The sequence below is a fragment of the Lepidochelys kempii genome, chromosome 20, assembly GCF_965140285.1.
Source record: "Lepidochelys kempii isolate rLepKem1 chromosome 20, rLepKem1.hap1, whole genome shotgun sequence".
NCBI classification, from domain to species: Eukaryota; Metazoa; Chordata; order Testudines; family Cheloniidae; genus Lepidochelys; species Lepidochelys kempii.
The window spans coordinates 3,324,306-3,348,689 of record NC_136399.1 but is presented as its reverse complement, the minus strand read 5'-3'; the positions used below and the strand labels follow the sequence as shown (position 1 = coordinate 3,348,689).

The 24,384-nt window shown below is 56.7% G+C and overlaps 1 protein-coding gene across 2 annotated transcripts in view; it reads right to left on the bottom strand.

The window, feature by feature from the left end:
* Positions 1 to 24,384, bottom strand: part of LRP1 (LDL receptor related protein 1) — a 187,191-nt gene that overhangs the window by 115,052 nt on the left and 47,755 nt on the right. For both annotated transcript variants that reach the window (XM_073318798.2, XM_073318799.2), the window contains exons 3-5: positions 9,920 to 10,057; positions 1,482 to 1,601; positions 295 to 423 (exon numbers count right to left, since the gene is read on the bottom strand). In XM_073318798.2, the coding sequence (XP_073174899.1) occupies positions 295 to 423; positions 1,482 to 1,601; positions 9,920 to 10,057 (387 nt within the window). The remainder of the gene's footprint in view (positions 1 to 294; positions 424 to 1,481; positions 1,602 to 9,919; positions 10,058 to 24,384) is intronic.

Genomic DNA, 24,384 nt, shown 5'->3' with positions numbered 1-24,384 from the left:
TGCTCAAGATGGCCTGGTTGCTTTGCACATACACCAGGCCTACATGCAAGCATCTCGCACACGTGGTGTGGCTGCCGGGTAACTCTGCATGTACACCCACGCCTGGGTCACGTGCAAACGCATGCTCTGGGGCAGCTAGGTGGCTTTGCACGCACACGCACACCTAGATCAGATGCAAACACAGCAGGAGTGCCACGCACACTCCGGGGCAGCCAGGTGGCTTTGCACGCACCCCCAGGTCCCGAGAGCTGGAGGCAGCCGGAAGCCACACCACTCTGCCAGAACACCACCTACCATTCTTAGCTTTGCAGGATCGGTTATCGGGCTGCAGGAGATAGCCCTCGACACAGCTGCACGTGTAGGAGCCCTCCGTGTTCGTGCACGTCTGACTGCAGGTCCCGTAGATGGTGCACTCATCGAAGTCTGCAGGGGAGGGCAAGAGAACAAGGCTGGGTCCCACAACTGCATCAGCTCCCCGGAGCCAGGGAAAGGACAGAGCCCCCCAGTGCTCACGGTGGAGCAGCAGAGAACGGGACATGCGGGAGGAACACACACCCCGCACCATCGGAGTCTAATCGTAGGGTTTGAAGGCCAGAAGGGACCAGCGCAATCCTCTCGTCTGTCCCCCTCTGGCCTGGGTTACACAGAATCTCACCCCGCGAATCCTGCAGCCAGCCCAGAACTTCCAGCTGAGCCAGAGCAGAACTTTAACACAGAAATCCAGCCCTGCTTCAGAGGAGAATCCACCCCAGCCCTGGCGAAGCGATGCTGTTAAAAATCTGCCCCTTTCTCTCTGGTCTGAATTTCTCTAGCCTCAGCTTCCACCCACTGGCTCTTACTCTGCTCTCAAAAATCTCTCCCCACGCATGGACTCAGAGCCCGTGATCACGTCGCTTCTCAGCCTTCTCCTGAGTAAACTAAAGGGAACAAGATTCTTTCGTCTCTCGTGACTAGGCCGGCTTCCCAGAGCGCAAGTCCTTCTCAGAGCTCTTTCTGCACCCTCTCCCATTTTGCAGCCCCCTTTTTGAAGTGGGGACCCCAGACCTGGCCACAGCCCCCAGTGAAGGTCTCACTCATGCCGTACACAAAAGGAACGCCCCCTCCTGCTCGACTGATCTCCTCTTGCTGATGCATCCAAGGATGCTGTTCACCATAATGGGGGAAGCCTGCTCAGTGCTCCAATGTGGGGGCCCCAGGGACGGGGGGAAATCAGTTTAATCCATTGTGCTGGTCTGTCTTGGGCTATTCCACAGCCCCGACACGTCACTGTGACACTCAGGATGGGATTTTCAAAGCTGTGGTTTTCTAATGAGCGCTAAGTGTCCAAATCCCTTTGGAAGCCACTCCGGCTCCCTACCCCCGCCCCAGGCTGGCTGGCCACACGTGGCCTTCAGGCAAGGTGCGGCCCACTGAGCTGACAGTGCGCCCCAGCAGTCCTGTCCCTGCATTCGCAGGCTGCGTCATCCCCAGCCACCACCAACCTTTGCAGCTCTTCCTGTCCTCGGCCAGCTGGAAGGAGCTGTTGCAGTAGCAGGCGGGTCCGACGAGCGTCGGGACACAGTGGTGCTGGCATCCCAGGGCCGAGCAGTTGGCCAGAAACTCTAAAGAAAGGAGTCAGTGGGGAAGAAGGTCAGTTCTGGGGTCAGTGGGCACTTCAGACATCTGGGCAGGTGATGGGAACAGCGAAGGCTCCTGCTGTCATTCCCAGACTCCCCCAGGCACCCCAACCCCACAGCCCTGGCAGCATCCCCACTAGCTTGAGTAACAGGAGGAAAGGATGGGCTTATAGTCAAGGCAGCGTGCTGGGACACCTGGGGTCAATTTCCAGATCTACCACTGACGTCTTGTGACGCTTTGCACAGGCCACTGCCCCACGCGGCCCTCGGCTCCCCATCTGCGACAAGGGGAGAAGGACCCTGTTACGGGGACAGCTACCCTGCAATCCCAGTTCAGGCAGGCACCCGTGGGCTAGCTTTTACCTAGCCCGCCCTGCTAATACCAGCTAGGAACGCGAGCACATATCCCGGGTTCCCGGGGCGGTGGGGGGGGTAAGCATGGCCCCACCACCGTGGTTTCACCGCTATTTGTAGCCACACTAGGTAGATGGGCCAAGACACACCAATCCGTCTTGCAATGACACCCTGAGCAGTGCAGCCATACCCTGCAAGCTCAAATATTTTGCATGTAAAGATTTTCTGGGAGCTGGGGTATAAAAAGGACAAGTTTGATCGAAACCAATGATTTCTAGGCAGGGTAGCTCCCATCTGGACTTTTAAAGACAACGGGCCCAATTCACCTTCACCCTGCACGGTGCAAACCAATGTTTGTTTGATGTTTCCACCAACGCAAACCAAGAGCAGAACGCTACCAGAAGAGCTGTGGTTTACCCCCCTTTTGCACCAGTTAGACTGTAAGATCATCGGCTCAAGACCTGTATTTTTGCTCCGTGCTGGGCACTGTACCAACACAACGGGCCCTGATCCCCGATCGCGGCTCAGGGAATACAGAAGTCCAGGGCAAGGGAGAATCTGTCCCGAGGCCATCAGAACACCACAAAACCAGGGACCGGCCGGCAGACAGGTACAAACGTGGTCACCCCAGCCCGCAAAGGGAAGCGGCAAGGGAAAGGGCTGCACAAGCCGCTTTCAAACAGTGACGGAATTTGATTCTGAAACATGAGACGCATTGTCTCTAACCTCAGCTGCATGGCTCAGCATTTCCTATTTAAAGGATCAGCCACAAGAGGCAAGGAGCTCCTGCCACACACACCCAGAGCGCACCAGCGTCCCTCCTCAACCACATCCGTTTCTCCAGCAGAGTCGTGCTGGGCAACTCGCTCAGGCCCACAGGGCTCCGGGAAACCCGCGGACAAAGATGGAAGCAGAGCATGACAGGGGGTGCGTTAAAGACAGGTGGCCTCGAGAAACCAAAGGCACTTGAGAGGCATCTGCAGTGGTGCTGAAAAAACAAATCCAGATCCTAGCCCTGGTTCGGGCTCTTGCTGCCCGGCCCGCAGTGAAATTGAAGCCCCATCGTGTGCGTTCACTGCATGCTCCCTGAGACCACGTTAAACAACGCCAACAAGGACTTCCTGTAGGGACTGCTGAGGTGGGAGCAGGACGCACCCTGCCCACCCAACACCGGGAATTAAGAAGCTAAAGGGAGCAAGTATCCTCTGTTCTTAGCTGCCCCTGTCCTTGTACACCTCGACTGACAACCCCGCAGAACCCAGCACAGAAATGGGGCATGCTGGATGCTCCGGGCAATACATGCAACAGGCGGATTCTCCATTTGGGAGGGGTTTTCAGTGTTCTCAGTGGGGGAGAGGATGCGGGAATTCCCTACTGTTCTCCATTGTTCCCAATGGAGGGGAGCAGATGGGGGAATTCCCCCATTGTTCTCCAACAGGGGGATAGTCCATTGTTCTCAATGGAGGGAGGGGAGGAGGGAATTCCCCCACTGTTCTCCAGCAGGGAAATATTCCATTGTTCTCAGTGGGGGGATTCCCCCACTGTTCTCCAGAAGGGGGATACTCCATTGTTCCCAATGGGGACAGCGGATGGGGGGATTCCCATTGGGTGCTAAGCTCTTTTGACACCCTGCCCCCGTCCTGGAGCAGAGAAAGAGCAGAGCAGGGTGTGGGTCTGGACCATTGCAGCAAGGCCCCGGGAAGCTCTGGGGTGACCGTCACTGTGGCATCTCCTCCCCAGACCTACCTACCCCCAACGAGCTCAGCAGGGAACCAGGCCCTAGTCGGATTCACCAGCAAATGCAGAGAAAATATGTCCCTGCCCATCTATTAAGAGCCCCCCAGGCAGGAGCTGGATGCGTTAAATCTCTGTGCTCCTGGGAGGGGTCCGCCCCAAGCGTGTCCAGCACCTCCCCTGCGCCCAACGCCCAGTCCACACACAGGAGGCTCCCGTGCTGCAGGGCCTTGAAGGTTGCCTGGCTCATGGCTCTGAACAGATTAATTTCTATCCATGGCTGAAATAAATGTTAATTGAGTGTCCATCTGCCCCGCGCTCCCCAATGCTCAGAGGAAGGCTGGGGCTGATGAGAAACCTCGCCTGGAGCACTTATCTCGCTGCGCCAGTAACTGACGGCTTCCTGGACTTAGCAAGATCACGTAATGATGGGTCCCGTTACCCTACCAAAGGGGGTAATTATACAGACATCCACGCAATGCACTGGGGAGACCTCGGCTCAATTCCCCACCCCGCTTTGTCTGTGCCTCGGACCCCCACCGGTAACGTGAGGATAACGGATCTGCCCCTGGGTCCCCAGGGGGTCGTGAAGATAGACTGCGTAGAGCGTTGAGGTCCGCTGATGAAAAGCGGTAGATAGGAGCTAGGTGGTTTTATTACACATACATACAGAGTGAGATTCTCTCATAAAAAGGGGACAATACGGGCCAGAATTCAGGCTCTACATTAGCGAAATTTGCATATATCAATTCACATTGTAGTCACGTGACGCAAACTGTCCACCTGTTTATAGAGAACCATATCTGAGCATCTGGATCTTTAATTAATTTGTCTTCACACGTCTCTCTGAGGTAGGGCCATACTATTGCCCGCACTTTGAGCTGAGGCAAAGAGAAATTAAATGCCTTTCTCAGGAAGCCTATTGCAAAGCAGGGAATCGAACCGTCAGCCCCTAGGTAACACCCTAACCACTGGACCATGCTCCAGCTCACTAGCATGGGAGTGCATTGCACTGGTGCAAACTGCAATCCCTTGGGAACAAGCTGTGCTTTCCAACCTGCATGCAACCCGGAAAGCTGCTCCACAAAAGCAAAGCAAGAACAAAATGGACAGGCGTCCGGGGCAAACCCAGCTACTCAAACACAGCAATGATAAGATAGGCTTCCGTGACCCAATTAACACACAAAGGGCTGGGATGGAGGCTTTGTGGCCGAAGGGACACTCATTGTGGGAAGCAGAAGAGCACTTCAGCCCACAAAGGTCTCTTTGTTTGAGGGTTTTTTCCCCTCTCCTGCCTAACGCCCCCGTGGCTTGGAAGCGCAAAGCAGAATGAACTCGGGTCTGTATCAAATCTGTGTGCAAAACAATCGAAACGTGAACCTTGCCAAGCTGAGAAAATCTGGCCATTTTTCTCCGTGTTCCCCCTTTCACAGCCCTCTCTCAGAGACTTCATGATCAAATGCATCCCACAGCTTGGACCAGCTGGCTCAAGGACGCTAGGAATGGGACATGGGTTCTTTCCCCTATAGAGGGCGCTGGATCCGATCCGGCCCCAGGACAGGGACTGACTGGCTCAGGGGGGCAGGGAATGGGACATGGGGGCTCTCCCCTCTGTGGGGTGCCAGCTCTGATCTGACCCCAGGGCAGGGGACTGGATGGCTCAGGGTGGTGGGGAATGGGGCCTTTCCCCTCTAGGGGATGCTGGCTCCAATCCGGCCCCAGGGTGGGGGGCTGGTTGGCTCGGGGTGGGAGAGGTGGGAAGGGAGGGAAGGAGTCACCACTTTTAATCCAGTGCAGGTTATTAGTAGCTGTTAGCCCGAGCTCCACGGGGGAGGGTTTGAGACGCCATCTCTGACCACAGCTCATTGAACACCCACTTACCAGCACCCCTCTCTGCAGAGCAACCCCGAGACCCAACTCCCCTCTGCCTGCCCCCGGGGGGCTGGGACAGGGGCTCGCATCACACCCGGGACAGTTAATCTGCAAGTACATTCAGGGCTGGGGAAGAGTGGGGGGTGAGGGGGAACAGGACAAACGGACGGCAGCAGCATACCACCCACATCCTACAGCCCCTCTCCCCCCAAACTCTACACCCCCAGAAACCAGCACTGCAGAGCCCGGAGGACACGGTGTATGGTAAAACAAACTGCCCGTGATTCTGAAAAGCCCCCCCAGCCCCAAAACCACATTAAAGTCAGATAGGAAATGTCACCACCTCTGGCACCAGGTCCTGCAGCCTCTGACCAGGGTCACCCTCGCAGATCCAGGGGGGCACAATACTTTACCGTCCAAATCTGTTCTGCTTTGTTTACAGGAGGTTCAGAGGTCGAGTCCAGCTCAGGAGGGGGACTTTCGGGAAACCACACCAATTAACCAGGGAGCAACAACCGCTTCCCATAGGATGCCTCCTGACACCCTGGCCAGAAGCAGGTGTGGAATCAGGACGCTTAGCTGCACTGGAGTGGTCTGTAAACACTTCCGGCGGTGTGAATCTCACCCCGACATTCGGGGAACGAAAATCTAATGCAAGCTCAGAACTGGAGCATGGGGGGATGTCAACTGCAAATTCCCACACTGGCCCAAGGACCCTGTTACAGCCAGAACTAAACATGTGGATTTAAACCAATTTAGCTAATCCAGTTCACATGTCTGTGTAGACTCTCGGATTCTGGTTTATGGGCTGGTTTACACCCTATTACACCAGCGTTTCACTGTCTCCCATCCACTGATCTTTGGGCTTAAATTGCTAGAATCAGTGCAGGGTTGGGTTTTTTTAAACCAGCATGACTCTCGTTTGCTCAGAGTTTAACCCAGGCTTAATTCAGTTTCACTTAGAACTTTTACCAGTGCAATGATGCCAGCTCGGGGGATGGTTTTATCTATCCCACCCCTAGTCTGGCCACAGTTATAACAGGCTAATGGTACTTTATACTGAAATAGCTTATTTCCTCTTTATCCCGCTATAACAGCAGCCAGCCTAGGGGTGTGTCACCACTCTTACCTAGACCCGGATAGTTCTAGCAGACCTACATTCTAGAGCGGACAAGGCCGCAGGAGCAGCGTGGATGCAATCCATTTCTGATCCATCTGCCACAATACAAGGGCCAGCAAAGGAAAGCCACACCAGCACCGTTTACCCTCCTTGGCACAGCATATGCCTAACGTTCATATTTTGCATTTGCACGGGGAGGTCACGGCCCAGGCTACGGTCCCCAGGCCAGTTGGCTGTCTAACACACAGTGGGAGGAGCGCCCTTTCCCCTAGCAAAAACGGTACAGATTTGCTCACAATCCCGCTCTAAATCCCCCGTGTTATGCGTATGCAAGTTTAATAAGCCAGGTGGGCCAGCTGACTCGTTCACATGGTTTATCAGCTTTGCAGGGTGTTTGGCAGGCCTGCATGTTCATTTCAGAGTCTCCTCTCAGCTCATGTGCCACACGCACCAAAGAAAACCCCAACAATATTAGGATTTTCATTTTTTTTTTTTTTTAAGGGTGCTGTTCTGGTGGAAACAGTCCTGCTACAATTCCAGCCCTTGGCGATTTTTAAAAGAACAGTCAAGGTTTGTGGCTCTCCCTTCTCTGCTACCAGGAATAATTGCCTGTTTGAAGGTTGCAACTGGGATCTCTGCTTCTTTACTAGCCAATATTTCTTCCCTTCCTCCGTGGAGTGTGCCCCTCCTTGATCTGTTATCGTAGGATTGCTTGTGCACTGGGAACTGCCTGCAGGCTGGTGAGCCAGCGTAAGGTTAGAGAAGAACATATAGGGCTGCTAGCGATTTTCCCAAAGTGACTATGGGGTTTAGGAGCATGTAGGAATCATGCATCTAAATCTCCAAGACAAAAGCTGTGGCCCCTTCGCATGTTGTCTCGGGCCCAGGGGAAGGAGAATTATCAGGGTAGAGATCAGGACAGCTGTTTGAGGTAGTGAGGTGCGCTGGTTAAGCCCTAGGAAACTTGAGTCCTAGCCCCAGCTCTGCCACTGATCAGCTGTGACACCTTAGGCAAGCCCCATCGCCTCAGTTTCCCCATTCACCCAAGGAAGAGCGATTCTCTCCACTGTGGGGAATTACTAGGTGCAATTTCATCTCTTGCATGGAGCAGGCCAGACTCCAACGGCAGAGAGGCCCAATGGTTAGTGAGCTAGTCTGGAGGCAAGGCCTCAGCTCTGCCATAAGCTCCCTGTGGGACCGCAGGTTATGTCATTTCGCCCCTATATGCCTCAGTTTCCTCATCTGTCAAATGGGGGTAACAATCCTGCCCTGCCTCAGGGCTTGGCGAGGATAAACAAGCCAGAGAGGGTGGGGGGCTTGGGAGCCACAGAAGTGCCTAAGAGACGCAGACTAGCTGACTGCAGTGGGTCCCACCAGCCTGACGAGATCCACAGGGCCACCACTGAGAATCGGAGAGGAAAACCTGGCTTTTCTGTATCCAAACATCTCAAAAGCCACCCAGCATCCTCATCCGAGAGCTGCCGCAAGTGCCGAGCGCTCCCAACGCCTGCTCGGCTCTGTGCCCGGCTGCAGTAGGTGTAACCCAACATCAGATAGAATTAAACCTCCCCACCTCACAGATCCAGCTGCTGATTAACCCTCTCTCCCGCCCCAGACTTGTTGAGACACCGTTCGGGTCTCTCAGCTGCCTGGGGAGGGGGGGAGGGGGTGTGTGGTTCTATAAAATTAATCTACATAAATAGCTCAGAAGACACATTTGGGCCAGGGATCTGGTGCAGGGAGCCAGGAGAAGATGCTTATGCAAAGGGGAATGTTTCCGGGTGCCTGAACAGGCGGTTCACAAAGGCAAGGGGACACAGAGGAGAGAGCTGGGACGCCAGAGCCCAGGGCTCTATTCCCACCTCTGCCACTGACTTGCTGGGAGACTTTGCACAAGTCACCTCCCTGCTCTGTGCCTCGGTTTCCCCCTCTGGAGACCGGGAATAATGATCTTGAGCTCCCTGGGAAAGCACTAGATAAGAGATAGGCACCCTCTGTATAAGCAGCAGGGACTCTGTACTTGTATCTTCGGTACTTATCTGACACATCTGAGCACCTCCCAATGTCTAACGTATTCAGCCTCCCACACGTCTGGGGGGGCAGGACAGGGCTGTCATCCCCACAGTCCTGAGGGGCAGAAACTGAGTAACTTGGCCAAGAACACGCAAGGAGTCAGAGCCAGAGGCAGAGATTGAACCCTGGTCTCCCAAGGGCCAGGCTACGCCCCGACCCTCCTTCCCCATCAGGTATGGCAGGGTCGCTGTGGGAACAGCCCCCGAACAGCTCACGCTCCAAGCCCAGAGAGCTGGGACACCTGGTACAATCTGATCCGCTCGGTAGAGGGCGTAGCTTGGGGCGAGCTGCTGGCAGGGCCAGCATTGCTGCTCACCCCTGAGGTGAGGAGGATTCATTAGCAAAGGGCATGCGGGCCAGGGGGTAGGCCACTGAATAGGAGGCTCAGGCCACCTGGGCAAGTCATTGCTCCGCTCTGTGCCTCAGTTTCCCCTCCCTGCCTCTTGCCTGCTCAGGCGGCAAGCTCTCCAGGAGAAGGGGTAAGTGCAGCACAATGAGGCTCTGCTCCCCACTGGGGTGCCTAGGCGGCGCCGTCCTGCACCCCAGACAAGGCAGGTGCCTCTGCTCTGCACTTTGCCCGATTTAGGGCCTTTTAGACGAATTTTCTTTGCCCTTTCCGCAGCTCATCCAGCTCAGAGCCAGATTACTGACAGCACGGCCCCTGGAACTGTGGGCTCAGGGGTCACGACCAGCAGGCCTCAATCCCTGTGCTCCCAGCCCTGCCTGCTAAGACCCCTGGCTAGGGAGGAAACCAGTGTCTGAACTAAACCAGAACCCAAACTCCCTGCCTCCATCTGCTCAGCAGAGAGTGCAGCTATGCAACAGCCTGCCGGGGCAGGAGCAATCGCCATTTCTCCTGCAGAAGGGAACCTTCAAGGTCTTCTAACCCACAGCCCCCAGGACGCGTTGACGATGGGCGGGGCGGGGGGGGTGTCGCACTGAAGTACCTCCACGAGTGCACCGCTCTTGTGCGAACACGCCGCACGCCGCGGCGAATCGCGGTTCCTACCGGGGCCACGTCCTGCTAACAGCCCGTGTGGCCGCACGCACTACGGAGGCATTTTTCCTACCCCCCTCCCACCCGACGGCGGAGTCTCTCAGCCCAGAGCGAGGTGCGGGCTGCCCCGGGGACCGGTCGGCGCTCCCCTACCCCGGCAGTGCGACCCCTCGTCCGAGCCGTCGAAGCAGTCCTGAAGGCCGTTGCACAGCTTGCTCATGGGTATGCACAGCTCCGTGCCCAGGCAGTTATGCTCATTGGGTTGGCACCGTGACACCTTGCTCTGCGGACCTGGAAGAGAGCAGAACACAAGAGAGATTGAGCAGAGAGGGGAAGGGAATCGCTCGACACAGCAACACCTGGCAGCTGCAGCAAGGACCAGAGGCTGCGGCTGGGCCTGGCCCACGCAAGCAACGAGAACCCAGCCCCTGGCACTCCCCGATCAGGATCCCTCCCTTCCTCCCAGCGCCCTGCCACTCCCACCAGTGCAAAAGGACCCACTCGCATTTCATACCCGCTGGGCTCTGATGCAAACACCCACAGTCAGCACAAAGCCACACGCAACTGGAGCCGAGGGAGAACCGTGCCATTTGCAAGACAGACCTGGGGGATGTCTACACTGCAGGTTTACTGCATGCTCTTACCGCCCCCGCCCCCCATCGTTCCCACACCAAACCCTCCCACGTGCGCAGAACCCACGTTCACATGCACGGCTGGGGCGTGGGGCAAGGAGACCAAACTGCACTCGTTTCCAGTGAGACTTCAGTGCTACTGTCACTTGGCTGCTTTTGAAAAATCGGACTCCCATGAGCATGTCTACACTGCACAAACCCCGGGCTCCGACTCTGGCTTGAGCCCAAAGCCCCCTTCCATCTACACACAACTCTATCTGGCGAATAGTGAATCCCCTTGGCCCAGGCTCTAGGACTGGGCAAGGCGGGGGGGCCAAGCCTCTTGTTTTGCAGTGTGGACGCAGCTTGGGCCCAGGTCCCCCAGACTCATGTCCCAAGAGTCTACCAATGCTATCCCACAATCCCACAGGCCGGCGCTCCTGCGGGGAGCCATAGCTAGGGTCTCCCATCCAAAGCACTGCCCCCACTCCACCCAGCTTCACTCCCGAGATCCAACAAATACAGCACACCAGGCAGCCAGGCTCAAACTCCCCGGGGACGGGGTATAGGTAATGCAGCCACACAGGGTGGGTCCCGCCTGGGCTCCTCTGTGCAGGGACGCGCTGAGAGGGGCCGGATTTGCAAGGATCCAGTATCCCATGCAGAGCAAAGGGAGAGACCAGATTAACAGCGGCGGAGGGAACCAGTGCCCTGGCTGCAGCTTTGGCCCCCGGCGGGTGGCTCCGTCTCCCTACCCATGTGGGCATCGGTGTAGATATTTCACCCCGGTAAGGAAACAGAACCCACTGTTCACACAACACTTTTACTGACCAGCTCGTCAGACACAGCAAACTTCACCCCCGAGAGCGACCCCTCCTTCCTGCGCCACCCTCCCTGGCCCAGCGTCACCCAGTCTCCCCCATCCGACAGGGCGCGTCAGCCGGCTCCTTCCTACAACCCGGGACACACGTCTCGAAGCTGCCAGGCTGCCCGGGGCAGACCAGAACGGACACATCCACAGTGTTCCTGACGTGCCCATTCCCCCCGAGAATGGGGCCTTGACAGGAAAGGGAGCCTGCCACACGGGAAAGGGAACCCAAGGGACAGAGGAAGCGCCCAGCAACGGGTGCCTTGTGGGGTTCCCTGCCTGGGGCAGCCATTCCAGGGCATAGCATGGGTTGTGATTAGCTCTGCATCCTAACTTAGGGGCTGCCCGCCAACACAGTATCCAACCCCAACACGGCCCCTCGGAGAGATGCGGACGGATCATTATTCCCATGAGGAACAGAGAGAGACTTGCCCAAGATCACCCCAGGAGAGCAAAGAATTGAAGGCAGGTCTCCAGTTCCCCTAACCAGCTGTGCTGTGCCCTCTCCCCTCCCGCAACAGCCATCCCGGCCATGCCACAGCCTGCCACGCACGGTGCCAGCATCACCACTCCGCTTTGGCGCTGGACTGGAGGGTGGAATCCTGCACCAGGAGGAAGAGAATCCAGCTCCTGCAGCGGTCTGGGCTCTGCGGGGCACCCGGGGCTCACAAACAAAGCCAGTGAGTAGGGCTGACTGCACAGGGAGGCAATCTGCCCAGTCAGACGGTGCCATTTTGACCATCATTTTGCAGAGTGGCGTAAATGTAACAGGGTGCTTTACAACCACAGAGGCAGTCCCTGTCCCACGCGGGTGGCGGTCTAACCCAGCCGGAGGGGTATGTGGGAGGACAGCTCAAGCACAGAATAGGGACGGCCGTGGATGCAGGAAGTCATGGAGATGTGTCGCTGAACGGAGAAGAGAGCGAGTTCCAAGCTTAGAGACCCACTGGGAAGAAGGTGCAACGTAGCAGGGAGGGGAAAGGGGACGTGACATCCCTGTGGAGTGGGACATGAAGGAACTGGAGTTTTCCCGCGTTGACGCACGATTTCTCCTTCAGCTGCAGATGCACTCGCTCACGGAGGGTGCATCCGAAAGTCGTTCGCTTGAGCTGATGGGCTAGCGACTTCGGTCAGGGCAAGGCCTCTGCCAGTCCCTGGGGGAAAAGGGTTTGTCCAGGCCAGGGCTCCGGGGCAACTGCTCCCTTTCACAGGGTTCATTCCATGCACCAGCGAATGGTGCAGGGAACTGGGAAGAAGGGGCGTTGATTCGATTTTCATTTTGTTTGGCTGAGAAGAGAAGAGCCTCGGGGTGGAACACGCACGAGGAGAGGCGGGGGTAGGAAACGCACAGACATGCACTCCTCTTCTCACAGGGCTGGCCTGCCTCCTGTATTTTTCTTAACCCTGAACGAGACCTATTCAGCATAGTTCCTAGACAGAGGTCTTCACGCATCTCCCTGCCCTCCAGCCTCACTCGCACAGGCTCGAAACAGCCAATCATCACTTGGCTACTCGAAAGGGAAGTTCAGACCCAGTGTGCCAAGCTCCCGGCTAACAGCAAAACCTACAAGCCATCAGAAAAGCTCAGGCCGTGAAACACGGAGCCCCGTTTCTCTGCCTCATGCGACGGAGGCAGGAAAACATTTCAATGCCACGAGGAAACCAGGCTAACGGATCCAGACAGGAACATGCAGCCCCAACAACTCTTTGCACGAATCCCCTGGCCTCTAAGGGGGCAACATTTATTCCTCTTTGTTTGTTTGTTTCGGTTGCAGTGACTTTAAAAGGCCACCCATTAGGAAGGATTCTGTTTATACGGCCCCTCCGGTTTCTATTTGGCCTAGTGAGTTAGAACAGGGAGGGACTGGGAGCTAGGACCCCTAGTTCTACTCCTGGCTCTGAAAGGGGAGAGGGATCTAGTGATTAGAGCAAGGAACGGGCACCCAGGGCTCCTGGGTTCTGTTCCAAACTCTGCCATTGCTTGTCTTTGCATCTCCCTCTCTTTTCCCTTCTGGAGGAGAACGCTGTTTGATTTATAACCAGGCAACTCCGTAGGTTAAGAGCCTTCTTAACAGCTCCTGCACAATAGCATCTGTCTCTAAAGAGAGCTCTATCTAAATAAAACCACTCTCCTAGGCTCAGAATAACTGCAAATTAAGGGTTAATTAGCCGTGTTTCCAAACAGGTCAAGGGAAGGCACCCATAGGAAGCACAGTGTCGATCAGTCAAAACGGATCTCCCTGCCCATTATCCCTGTGGAAAGAGCAGATCAACTACTTATCACAAATGGGGCAGGATTAATTTACAAGCCACTTTGTTTCCTTTCAACTGCATTTGCTCGTTAATAAATGAGCCAATTTATTACATGTGACAAGCTTGCGGTACACCCCAAAGGGCTGACTTAGACATGAATTTTTAACCTCAGAAAACCACTTGAAAAGAAGCAATTCTTCCCCCCACAAATGCAGCCTGTAACTGATCTGGCACCAGCCCAAAGACACATAAAAATGGGGAAAAGCTACAAGTGAAGAGATAAGAGGGCACGAAGCGAGGACTGGAGACTTCACAAGCTACGTGGCTTGAGTGTCAGAGACGGAAAGGAACATTCAAATAAAACCCACTTGGGAGACTTACCCGAGTGCTGAGAAGACTGCACTTTCCCAGGTTACAGCCACAACCCCGATTCTTATTATTTAGCATTGGGATTGCGCCCCCAGGCCTGGATCAAGGCACCATTGTGCTAGGCACTGTACAAACACAACAAAAATAGACAGCCCGTGCACCCAGAAGCTCACAGCCTAAGGCCTGGCCTGCACACCGGTATCATACTGGTGTACGTATGATGGCGACGGGGTGCATTTTCAACTAAAAGAGCCACCCCGTACAACCCCTAACGGAGATGCACTTAGACTGGTCTAGCGCACCTTCCCTCCCGACAATTAGTGATACCAATATAAACACTTTTACACTGGTATAGCTGTGTCCACATTGGGCCAGGTCACCTCAGACCGATCGGGGATGTGGGGAGGAAATGCTTCTGCCCTCCAGAACCCTACTGCCGTTTTCAGGGAGAGCTGCAGCCGCACGGCAGCCACCGTCCGTGAACGTCGCTGGTTAGAGTCCAGGGGGAAGCTGATCTTCGCTTTGGGACAGTGCACTGAGCTGGGACTCCGCAGACCTGGGTTCGAGCCGTGACTCTGCTGCATGGTCCTGGGGAAGTCACTTCCCCGCCGCGTGCCTCCGTTTCCCTTCCCCTCTCTTCATCAGTCTGGCCTAGTTAGACTGTGAGCTTGTGACGATGTGACTCAGCAGGGAGGGGGGAGTGTTGACCTGGGAATGTGCCCTGGGGATGGGAGACCTGAGAGCCTGTCACCTGAGCCAGGAGGGGGAGGGGGAGGTGACACCTCCGCCCAGGAATGTGAACAGAGGCTGCAGCAGGGAACCTGCTGGGTGGGTTTAGTTTCAGTTTGGGGCTGGGTGGAGGAACACAGGGAACCCCAGGGCTGGGGTCTAAGCTCCCTGCTCCCCCAGAAGGACGTGATTGAGGGGTCCTGGTTGTACCCACAAGCTCAGTTTGGGACTGTTCCTGTTGTCCAATAAACCTTCTGTTTTACTGGCTGGCTGAGAGTCTCAGTGGATCCCAGGAAGAGGGGTGCAGGGCCTGGACTCCCCCACACTCCGTGACAACTGGTGGCAGCGGTGGGATCTACTGCACCCCGTGAACGGCGCTTCCTGCAGTAAGTGACTGGGGAGCAGTAAAACGAAGGGGAATTGACGGGGACCAGGCGTGCTGAAGATTCAGAGAGAGACGGTTTCGGGGGGCGGTTAACCCCTGGGAATGTGTGACCAGAGAGAAAGACTTTTGCAGTAACAGGGTCCCCCAGGGGATTGCAGCGAGCGGTCCCAGGGGCGGAGGAGTCTGCAGCTCGACCCTGGCAAAGAGTCGGTGACCTCAAGAAGGACGGGCACACGAGGGGCTTTTCCTGGAAACCGTGGGAAGCTGCCCGGCCTGCGAGTGGCCAGCAGGGAGATGTACGCTAAACGCCTGAAGAGCGACCTGGTGGAGCTGTGCAGGCAGAGGGGGCTGCGCATCGGGAGGTCCACCAAGGAACAGCTGATTGCCCAGCTGGAGGAGAGGGATCGCTTGGATGACCCGATCCCTGTCCCTGAGGGAAGCTGCCCGGGGGACGCAGCGTGGGCCCTGGGGCCTGACCGGGCTGGGAGGGGTCAGACTGCTGCTGAGGACATCCCGAGACCCTTCCTACCTATGTCCGGGGGAGGGGTTGGGGGAAGCCCAGCGAATACCGAGGGCACCCTGACCCCGGCACCCAGCAGGGGATCCTCCCAGCGGAGCTCCCCATCCCTGGAGCGGAGGCGGCTGGAATGGGAGAGGGAGATGAAAATGAGGGAGCTGGAGGATCATGAAAAACAACGTCAACATGAGGAGAAACAACGTCAACATGAGCAGGAGGAGAAGGAGAAACAACGTCAACATGAGCAGGAGGAGAAGGAGAAACAACGTCAACATGAGCAGGAGGAGAAGGAGAGGGAGCGTCAGGAGAAGGAGAAACAAAGACAGCATGAACTGGAGCTGGCCAGGCTGAGGAGCAGTGGGACCCCGGCTGCGGTGAGTGAGGGGGGACCCAAGACGGCAAGGAACTTTGATAAGTGCTTCCTGGCCCAGCGGAAGGAGGGGGAGGACATGGATAGCTTCCTGACGGCCTTTGAGAATGCCTGTGAGCTGCACAGGGTTGACCCTGCAGACAGGCTCCAGTTTCTCACCCCCTTACTGGACCCCAAAGCCGTGGAGGTGTACAGCCGAATGACAGGGCCGGAGGCAGGGGACTATGAACTGTTCAAGCAGGCCCTGCTCCGTGAGTTTGGGCTGACCCCCGAGATGTACCGGAGAAGGTTCCGGAGTCAGCGTAAAACGCCTGAGGTCACCTACCTACAACTGGCCAACCGGATGCAGGGGTATGCCCGCAAGTGGACAGCTGGGGCCCGAGCTAAAGAGGACCTGCTGGACCTAATCGTACTGGAGCAGCTGTATGAACAGTGCCCTTCCGACCTGAGGCTGTGGTTGGTGGACAAAAAGCTCGAGAACCCCCAGCACGCAGGGCAGCTGGCCGACGAGTTTGTGAACAGTCGGTCAGGGGGTAGCCGGGAGGAGCCCCAAAAGAACAGGCCCCCCCCGATGCAGAGAGAGAGTCACCAGGGGGCCTCCCAGCGGGGAAATAGGGAGAACCCCCTCCCAAGGGGAACGCCTGGCGTCGGGCCCCTCCGACCCGCTCGAGGGGACCAACGTGACCTGAGCTGCTATCACTGTGGCCAGAGAGGCCACGTACGGTCCCAGTGCCCCGGGCTCAGGGACAGACTGAGCAGACCCAACCTACCCAGGGTTAACTGGGTAGGGACCCAGCTGGACGAGGGGCAGACGACCCAGGAAAGGGGGCCTACCAGTTTACCACCTGCCCCGGAGGGAAGAGTACCCCAGGCCAGCTCCACCAGAGGGCTGGAGGCTCTGGACTCAGGGTGCTCAGTTTACAGGGTGGGCGCGGGGCTGTCCCTCCGGAGAGAGTGCCTTGTTCCCCTGGAGGTGGATGGGAGGAAGGTCAATGGATACTGGGATACGGGCGCGGAGGTGACGCTGGCCCGGCCCGAGGTGGTGGCCCCAGATCGGGTGGTGCCCAACACCTATCTGACCCTGACAGGGGTGGGCGGGACCCCATTTAAGGTGCCCGTGGCAAGGGTACACCTGAAATGGGGGGCCAAGGAGGGCCCCAAGGATGTGGGGGTACACCACCATTTGCCCACTGAAGTTTTGATGGGGGGAGACCTAGAGGACTGGCCAAGCAAGCCCCAGGCCGCCCTGGTTGTGACGCGTAGCCAGAGCCGGCGAGGGGCACTGCGCCCTGACCTCGGGGAGGGTATCACACCGGAGGCGCAGGACCCTACCCTGGTGGGGAGGGAGGGCCGAGGGGCACGGCTTAGAGAGGCGGAGGCCTCAGACCTGGCCAGCGAGAGGGAACCGGGCCCCGTCCCTGCCCCAGCTGCTGAGTTCCAGGCCGAGTTGAGGAAAGACCCCTCCTTGCGGAAGCTCAGGGACCTGGCCGACCTCAGTGTGGTACGGACCATGAGGAGAGGCTGCCAGGAGAGGTTCCTGTGGGAGAAGGGGTTCCTGTACCGAGAATGGGCTCCCACAAGGGAAGTAGAGTCCTGTGGGATCAGGAGGCAGCTGGTGGTCCCCCAGAAGTATCGCCGCAGGCTCCTGCACCTGGCCCATGACATCCCCCTCGCAGGGCACCAGGGAATCCGGCGCACCCGGCAGAGGTTGCTACAGAACTTTTACTGGCCCGGGGTCTTTACCACGGTCCGGCAGTATTGCCGATCCTGTGACCCCTGTCAGAGGGTGGGGAAGGCCCGGGACAAGGGGAAAGCGGCTTTGAGACCTTTGCCCATCATAGAGGAGCCTTTCCAGAAGGTGGCCATGGACATCGTGGGGCCTCTCAGCAAGACGACCCGGTCGGGGAAGAAATACATTCTGGTGGTGGTAGATTTTGCCACCCGCTACCCCGAGGCAGTGCCCTTAGCTTCCATTGAAGCAGACACCGTGGCCGATGCGCTCCTGACCATTTTCAGCCGAGTGGGGTTCCCCAAGGAAGTCTTGACAGACCAAGGCTCCAACTTCATGTCGGCCCTGCTCCGGTGCTTGTGGGAGAAATGTGGGGTCCGGCACGACTGGGCCTCAGCGTATCACCCCCAGTCCAATGGGCTGGTGGAGAGGTTCAATGGGACGCTAAAGATGATGCTGAAAACCTTTATGAACCAGCACCCGCAGGATTGGGACAAGTACTTACCTCACCTGCTGTTCGCATACAGGGAGGTGCCCCAGGAGTCGACCGGATTTTCGCCTTTCGAACTGTTATATGGCAGGAGGGTGAGGGGCCCCCTGGACCTGATGAGAGACGAATGGGAGGGGAAGGCCACTCCCGATGGAGAGTCAGTGGTGGAGTATGTCCTGATCTTCCGAGAGAGACTGGCTGAACTCATGGGCCTGGCCAGGGAGAATCTGGCCAGAGCCCAGAGGAAGCAGAAGGTCTGGTATGACCGCACGGCACGGGCCCGTGCCTACGCCACCGGGGATCAGGTGATGGTTCTCATCCCAGTGAGAAAGAACAAACTACAGGCCGCCTGGGAGGGCCCTTTCAAGGTCGTCAAGCAGCTCAATGAGGTAAACTATGTGGTGGAGCTGTCAAACCGGGCGCACCACCGCCGGGTGTACCATGTGAATATGATGAAGCCATATTATGCCAGGGGGAATGTGGTGTTGGCCGTGTGTGGACAGTGGGAAGAGCAGGGAGATGACCCTTTAGTAGATCTATTCCCTGGGACCAGAGCTGGTTTCCCCCTGGAAACAATTCCCCTCTCGGATCAGCTAACCCCTGCCCAGCAAGCTGAGGTCAGGGAGGTGCTGCATCCGTACCGACAGCTGTTTTCCAACCAGCCTGGACGCACTAATCTGACTGTCCACCGGGTGCAGACAGGGTCACACCCGCCGATAAGATGCTCCCCCTTCCGAGTCACAGGGAAAACTGCTCAGGACCTGGAAAGAGAGGTCCGGGACATGCTGGCTTTGGGGGTGATCCAGCCATCTGCCAGCCCTTGGGCCTCGCCGGTGGTGCTGGTCCCCAAAAAGGACGGGTCGGTCCGGTTCTGTGTGGACTATCGGAAGCTCAATGCCATCACTGTATCTGATGCCTACCCCATGCCCAGGCCGGACGAGCTCCTAGACAAGCTGGGAGGAGCTCGGTACCTCACCACCATGGACCTTACAAAGGGCTACTGGCAAGTGCCGCTGGATGCAGATGCCCGACTGAAATCGGCCTTTATCACCCCTCTGGGGCTCTATGAGTTCCTGACCCTGCCTTTCGGCCTCAAGGGAGCGCCGGCCACCTTCCAGCGCCTAGTGGACCAGCTCCTGAGGGGGATGGAGAGTTTTGCCGTGGCGTATATTGAGGACATCTGTGTCTTTAGCCAGACCTGGGAGGACCACGTGTCCCAAGTTAGACAAGTGCTGGACCGACTCCAGGGGGCTGGGCTGACTGTAAAAGCGGAGAAGTGCAAGGTGGGGATGGCGGAAGTATCTTACCTGGGCCATCGGGTGGGGAGCGGCCGCCTAAAGCCGGAACCAGCCAAGGTGGAGGTGATCAGAGACTGGCCCGCTCCCCACACCAAAAAGCAGGTCCAAGCCTTTATTGGGATGGCAGGATACTACCGAAGATTTGTGCCCCACTTTAGCGCCATCGCCACCCCCATCACGGAGCTATGCAAGAAGGGGAAGCCAGACAAGGTGGTCTGGACCGAGCAGTGCCAGGAGGCTTTCCGGGCGCTGAAGGAGGCTCTGGTCAGTGGCCCAGTTCTGGCAAACCCAGACTTTGACAAGCCCTTTGTGGTGTTCACCGACGCCTCAGACACGGGACTGGGGGCGGTCTTAATGCAGGAGGATGAAAAGGGGGAGAGACACCCCATCGTGTACCTGAGCAAGAAGTTGCTACCCCGGGAGCAACACTACGCGGCCATCGAGAAGGAGTGCCTGGCCATGGTGTGGGCCCTCAAGAAACTAGAGCCCTATCTCTTCGGGCGACACTTCACTGTCTACACCGACCACTCTCCCCTGACCTGGCTGCACCAGATGAAAGGAGCCAACGCCAAGCTCCTGAGATGGAGCCTGCTCCTGCAGGATTACGACATGGACGTGGTCCACGTGAAGGGAAGTGCCAACCTGATAGCGGATGCGCTGTCCCGGAGAGGGGGCCCCGAACTTCCCCAGGTCACTGGTCAGCGTGACCCTGCTCAGTTCAGTCTCGAAGGGGGGAGAGATGTGACGATGTGACTCAGCAGGGAGGGGGGAGTGTTGACCTGGGAATGTGCCCTGGGGATGGGAGACCTGAGAGCCTGTCACCTGAGCCAGGAGGGGGAGGGGGAGGTGACACCTCCGCCCAGGAATGTGAACAGAGGCTGCAGCAGGGAACCTGCTGGGTGGGTTTAGTTTCAGTTTGGGGCTGGGTGGAGGAACACAGGGAACCCCAGGGCTGGGGTCTAAGCTCCCTGCTCCCCCAGAAGGACGTGATTGAGGGGTCCTGGTTGTACCCACAAGCTCAGTTTGGGACTGTTCCTGTTGTCCAATAAACCTTCTGTTTTACTGGCTGGCTGAGAGTCTCAGTGGATCCCAGGAAGAGGGGTGCAGGGCCTGGACTCCCCCACACTCCGTGACAGAGCTCTTCCGGGTAGGGGTGGTCTCTCATGAGGAGTCTGTGCAGCCTTTAGAACAGTGGGGACCCTGATCTCAGAGGGGGCCTCCAGAGGCTACATAATACACAATAACGTGGAGGGAGGGGGAGGTTCTCTTCCAGGCCCAAGCAGCAGGAGGGGGGAGGGGGAGAGGGAGATGCGGAACCGCGGGCAAGTGTGCCAAAGGGGAGCAATCTCGGGAAAATCCACTCCAGGATCTCGCATACGCTTCCAGTTAATTTCCACAAACCTACCCTGCCTCTTGCCTCTTTGAGCTGCCAGGAGCATGCTGCAAAGCCGCGAGGACGGTCTGGGGATGCTGCTCACAGAGGAGAGCTCCGGCCCAGGATTCTTGCCCGCTAGGAACAATTCAGCCCCCGCCATATACAGGGTGCAGCCTCAGGCCAATCCAAAGCAGACAGACACCATGACTCTGTCCCTACATAGCACCTACCGCTCCACATCCAGGGATACCTCAGAGATCGGTAACATCCCTATAGCAGCTGGGGGAAAGGAGCCCCGTCCCCGGCTACACAGTTAGCTGAGATTAGAACCCAGGCGTCCGGAATCTCTATTCCCCACTCCCTGCCCCTGGCCACAACCACTAGACAAGCGGGTCAGTTTCCTCGACTGGTACACACTGGCATGGATCCGCCACGTCCCGGGGTGCTGCCCACTTTATACCCTCTGAAGACCTGGCCCCATCTCCTCCCCAAACAACTCCAAACCAGCAGCCGAGGACTTTCATTGTGACGCGCCTGGGATGCCCGGGGGCAAGGGAGCACGCTTAGCATCAGAATGCTGGAGACGAGACGCAAGTGAGCAGAGAGCCGACATTTTCCAGCAGCCCCAGGCCAAGATCTTCCATTTTCGGGTGCTTGCCTCAAGAGGCCTTCAAGGTGGCTGAATTTCAGAGGGCACTTTTTGAAAACCAGCTCCTCTGACAGATTCACATTGATCATTCACTGCCCCGCAGCGCGCGGGCAGAGACAAACGCATCTCTCCCGACAGGAACTGTCACCATGCAGACACCAGGGCCCCAGATGGCTGCAGAACAGATAAAAGCAGGCCGCTCGCTCCGCATGCACCAGACCCATTTGACCGATGTGTCGGCAGCTAAGTGGGCTGTGGCATCAACAAGGCAAACCTTCTACCCGGGCTGCAGTGCCTCCGGCTGGCTGGGAGTCCCTCAGGGAGGGTTTATTACCATTGCATCTCAGTAACACATTCCTTTTTGTAATCTGCATTAACAACGCTCTTATCAGTAGCTCTCAAAGCACTTTACAGAGAAGGCTGGTAGTCTTATTCTCAGAGCTGGGTAAACTGAGGCACAGGGAAGTGACTTGCTGGTGCAGGGGATGGAAAGAGGGCCAGGAATCAAACCCAGCTCCCGTGGATCCAGGCCAATGTTCTATCCACTAAGCCACACCGCCCCTGCAGCAAGCCTTGGGTAAAATGTTCAAAAGCATCCAAAAGTGACGTAGGCAACTTCAGTCCCATTGAACTCCAGGGGACTTAGGATCTTTTGAAAATCTGACCCCTCCCCTACACAGAATAGTTGCCCCAGTTTAATTTAAGCCAATTAAACCGGTACAATCTCCCATGTACACGCTCCACGGGGACCACTCCCATGCTTAGAGTTAAGCTCCCTTTGCAGGGGAATACTTAACGGAGAGCTGGGGAATCTGTTAACAGACAACATTTCATCAGCCCTGGATGCCACAGGAGTCTGATTCTGCAATGCAAATGGTGCTGCCCCCTTGCAGGGCTATGTCCCTCCCTGAGGCTGCATGCAGCAGCAGCCCTTGCAAGCCCAGGTTTCAAAACAAATCACTCTCCTTGCCAGCAAGATAAGGAGGATGTGAGTCAGCTGAAGCCCCCGGTGCCAGACTGGCGTGAGAAAAGCCCCTCTGACAATCCCAGAAGATAGGGGCTTCTCAGCCCCTTGCACGTGTTGACAGCTTAGCCGCCACTCATGCTTCCTCAGCAGATGTAAAGCAAGCAGGAATCCCTATTAATATCCCTGGGTGCACGCAAGCGAGGCTGGACCAGGGGCAGGATGTCAAGAGGCTGCCGGGCAAAAGCCACAGCCGTTTTACATGCAAGGCGGCTAACAAGTGCAAACGGACAACAGAGCTCCCAGCTGAGCAAAGCCAGGCCAGGTCCTCAGCTGGGGAAAAACCAGCCAGTGAAGTCACGTGGGGTTTGCACCAGTTTACTTAGGTACATGGTGCGCGTGCAAGGGCACACACACTCACACGCGCACATCACAGATGCTCTCTCTCACAAAGTGTTTGTAAAACACCGACCACCATAGGACCCTGATTTCAGCTGGGGCCCACCCAGGGATGTCTTCTCTGCACTGGCAGCTCAGGGTATAGCCCCTACTCCAACTCTCACACACACCCCTCTAGGTTAAGTGGTGCTTTCAGCTCAAGTTGCCGGTTGGGTCAATTGCTGCTGATGTGGGAGTGATGCAGCAAGGATGGAGCGGCGTGAGTTACAACTCACCCACCGCTAACACCAGTCCCATCACTCTGTGTGGAGCTGGACCGCTGCTTCGCAGTGTGATCCTGTTTAGGGTGTCTTCCCTGGAGGGGTGGATCTGTTCTTAACCCACGTTAGCTAATATGGCGTAAAACAGCAAAGACGACACGGCAAACTCAGGTTTTAACTTGGGTTAGCAACTCCAGTCCAAGCCCAGGCTCCTCTGTGGGCGTGAACTCAACCTGCTCACCCAAGTCGCTGAGGCTTCCCTGTTATTTGAACCCAAGTTCAGAAGATGCCTTTTCCTTTGCTACAGTGCAGACACGCCAGCGTGAGTGAGAGCACAGCTAGAAGAGGAACTCGAGGGCAGCACCTCGCACTCCCCCCCCTTGCGATGTCCATGAGATGCTCCCAAGACACGCATCACAGAGAGCGGAGACACAGGAAGCTATTGCAAGAGGTTTTCAAGCTCCAGAGGAGGGCCTTTCCCCGGACACTCGGGTTGTTGTATTTATTTACTTTGTGAGTTAAAGGGCTCCTGCTTATCTTCAGTCAGCTGGTAAAATAAACTGAATGGTGCCCAAGCCCTGGAAAGCTCCTTAGAGTCAAGGGGCAACTGCGAAAAGAGGCATTCAGCAAATCACCTTAAAAAAAAACAAAAAAAAAACACAGATTTTTGGTATCTGCCCCCAAGAGGACAGAATAAGGGTATGTCTATACACATAGGCACTGACTCTGTGGGTGCTCCTCCCCCAATCAGCTCCCACTCCAGAGCATCTGGTGAAGATGCTCAACAAACCACCTCCGCAAGCAGCCGAAGCGATGTCTGAGAGAGAAGCTCCCTCACCGACAGCGTGCTGCGCACACGGACGCTTACCACAGCGTAACTTATCCCACTGGTGGGGATGGGAACAGTCACACCCCGAGCGATGTAGGTTTTGCCGACATCGGCTGTAGTGTAGACAGAAGCTGAGTCTTCTCTGGCGGAGGGATGTGGGAGGAGGGAATTAGCTCATGTTTGCACAACCTTTTGAAGACGTAAACAGCTGCATAACTGCCAAATATTTCCAGTTTGCTACCGGGAGTCACATTTTTACCTTGACCACTGCGGGAATGTTAGAACAAGCTCACTCAGGGTTTGTGCTACCAACAAATCACATGCTAGTCAATAGTATGCCAGAGCCTACAAGCCTCAACCGAGATCAGGGCCCCACTGTGGCAGGGGCTGTACAGTGGTTCGCTGTCAAATGGGGAGATGTATGCAGTGCGGTCCCATGGGGTGTGTCCTAGATCCAGTACTTGTCAATATTTTCACGGAGGAGTTGGACAATGCATGTAACATTTCTGGAGGACACCAAGCT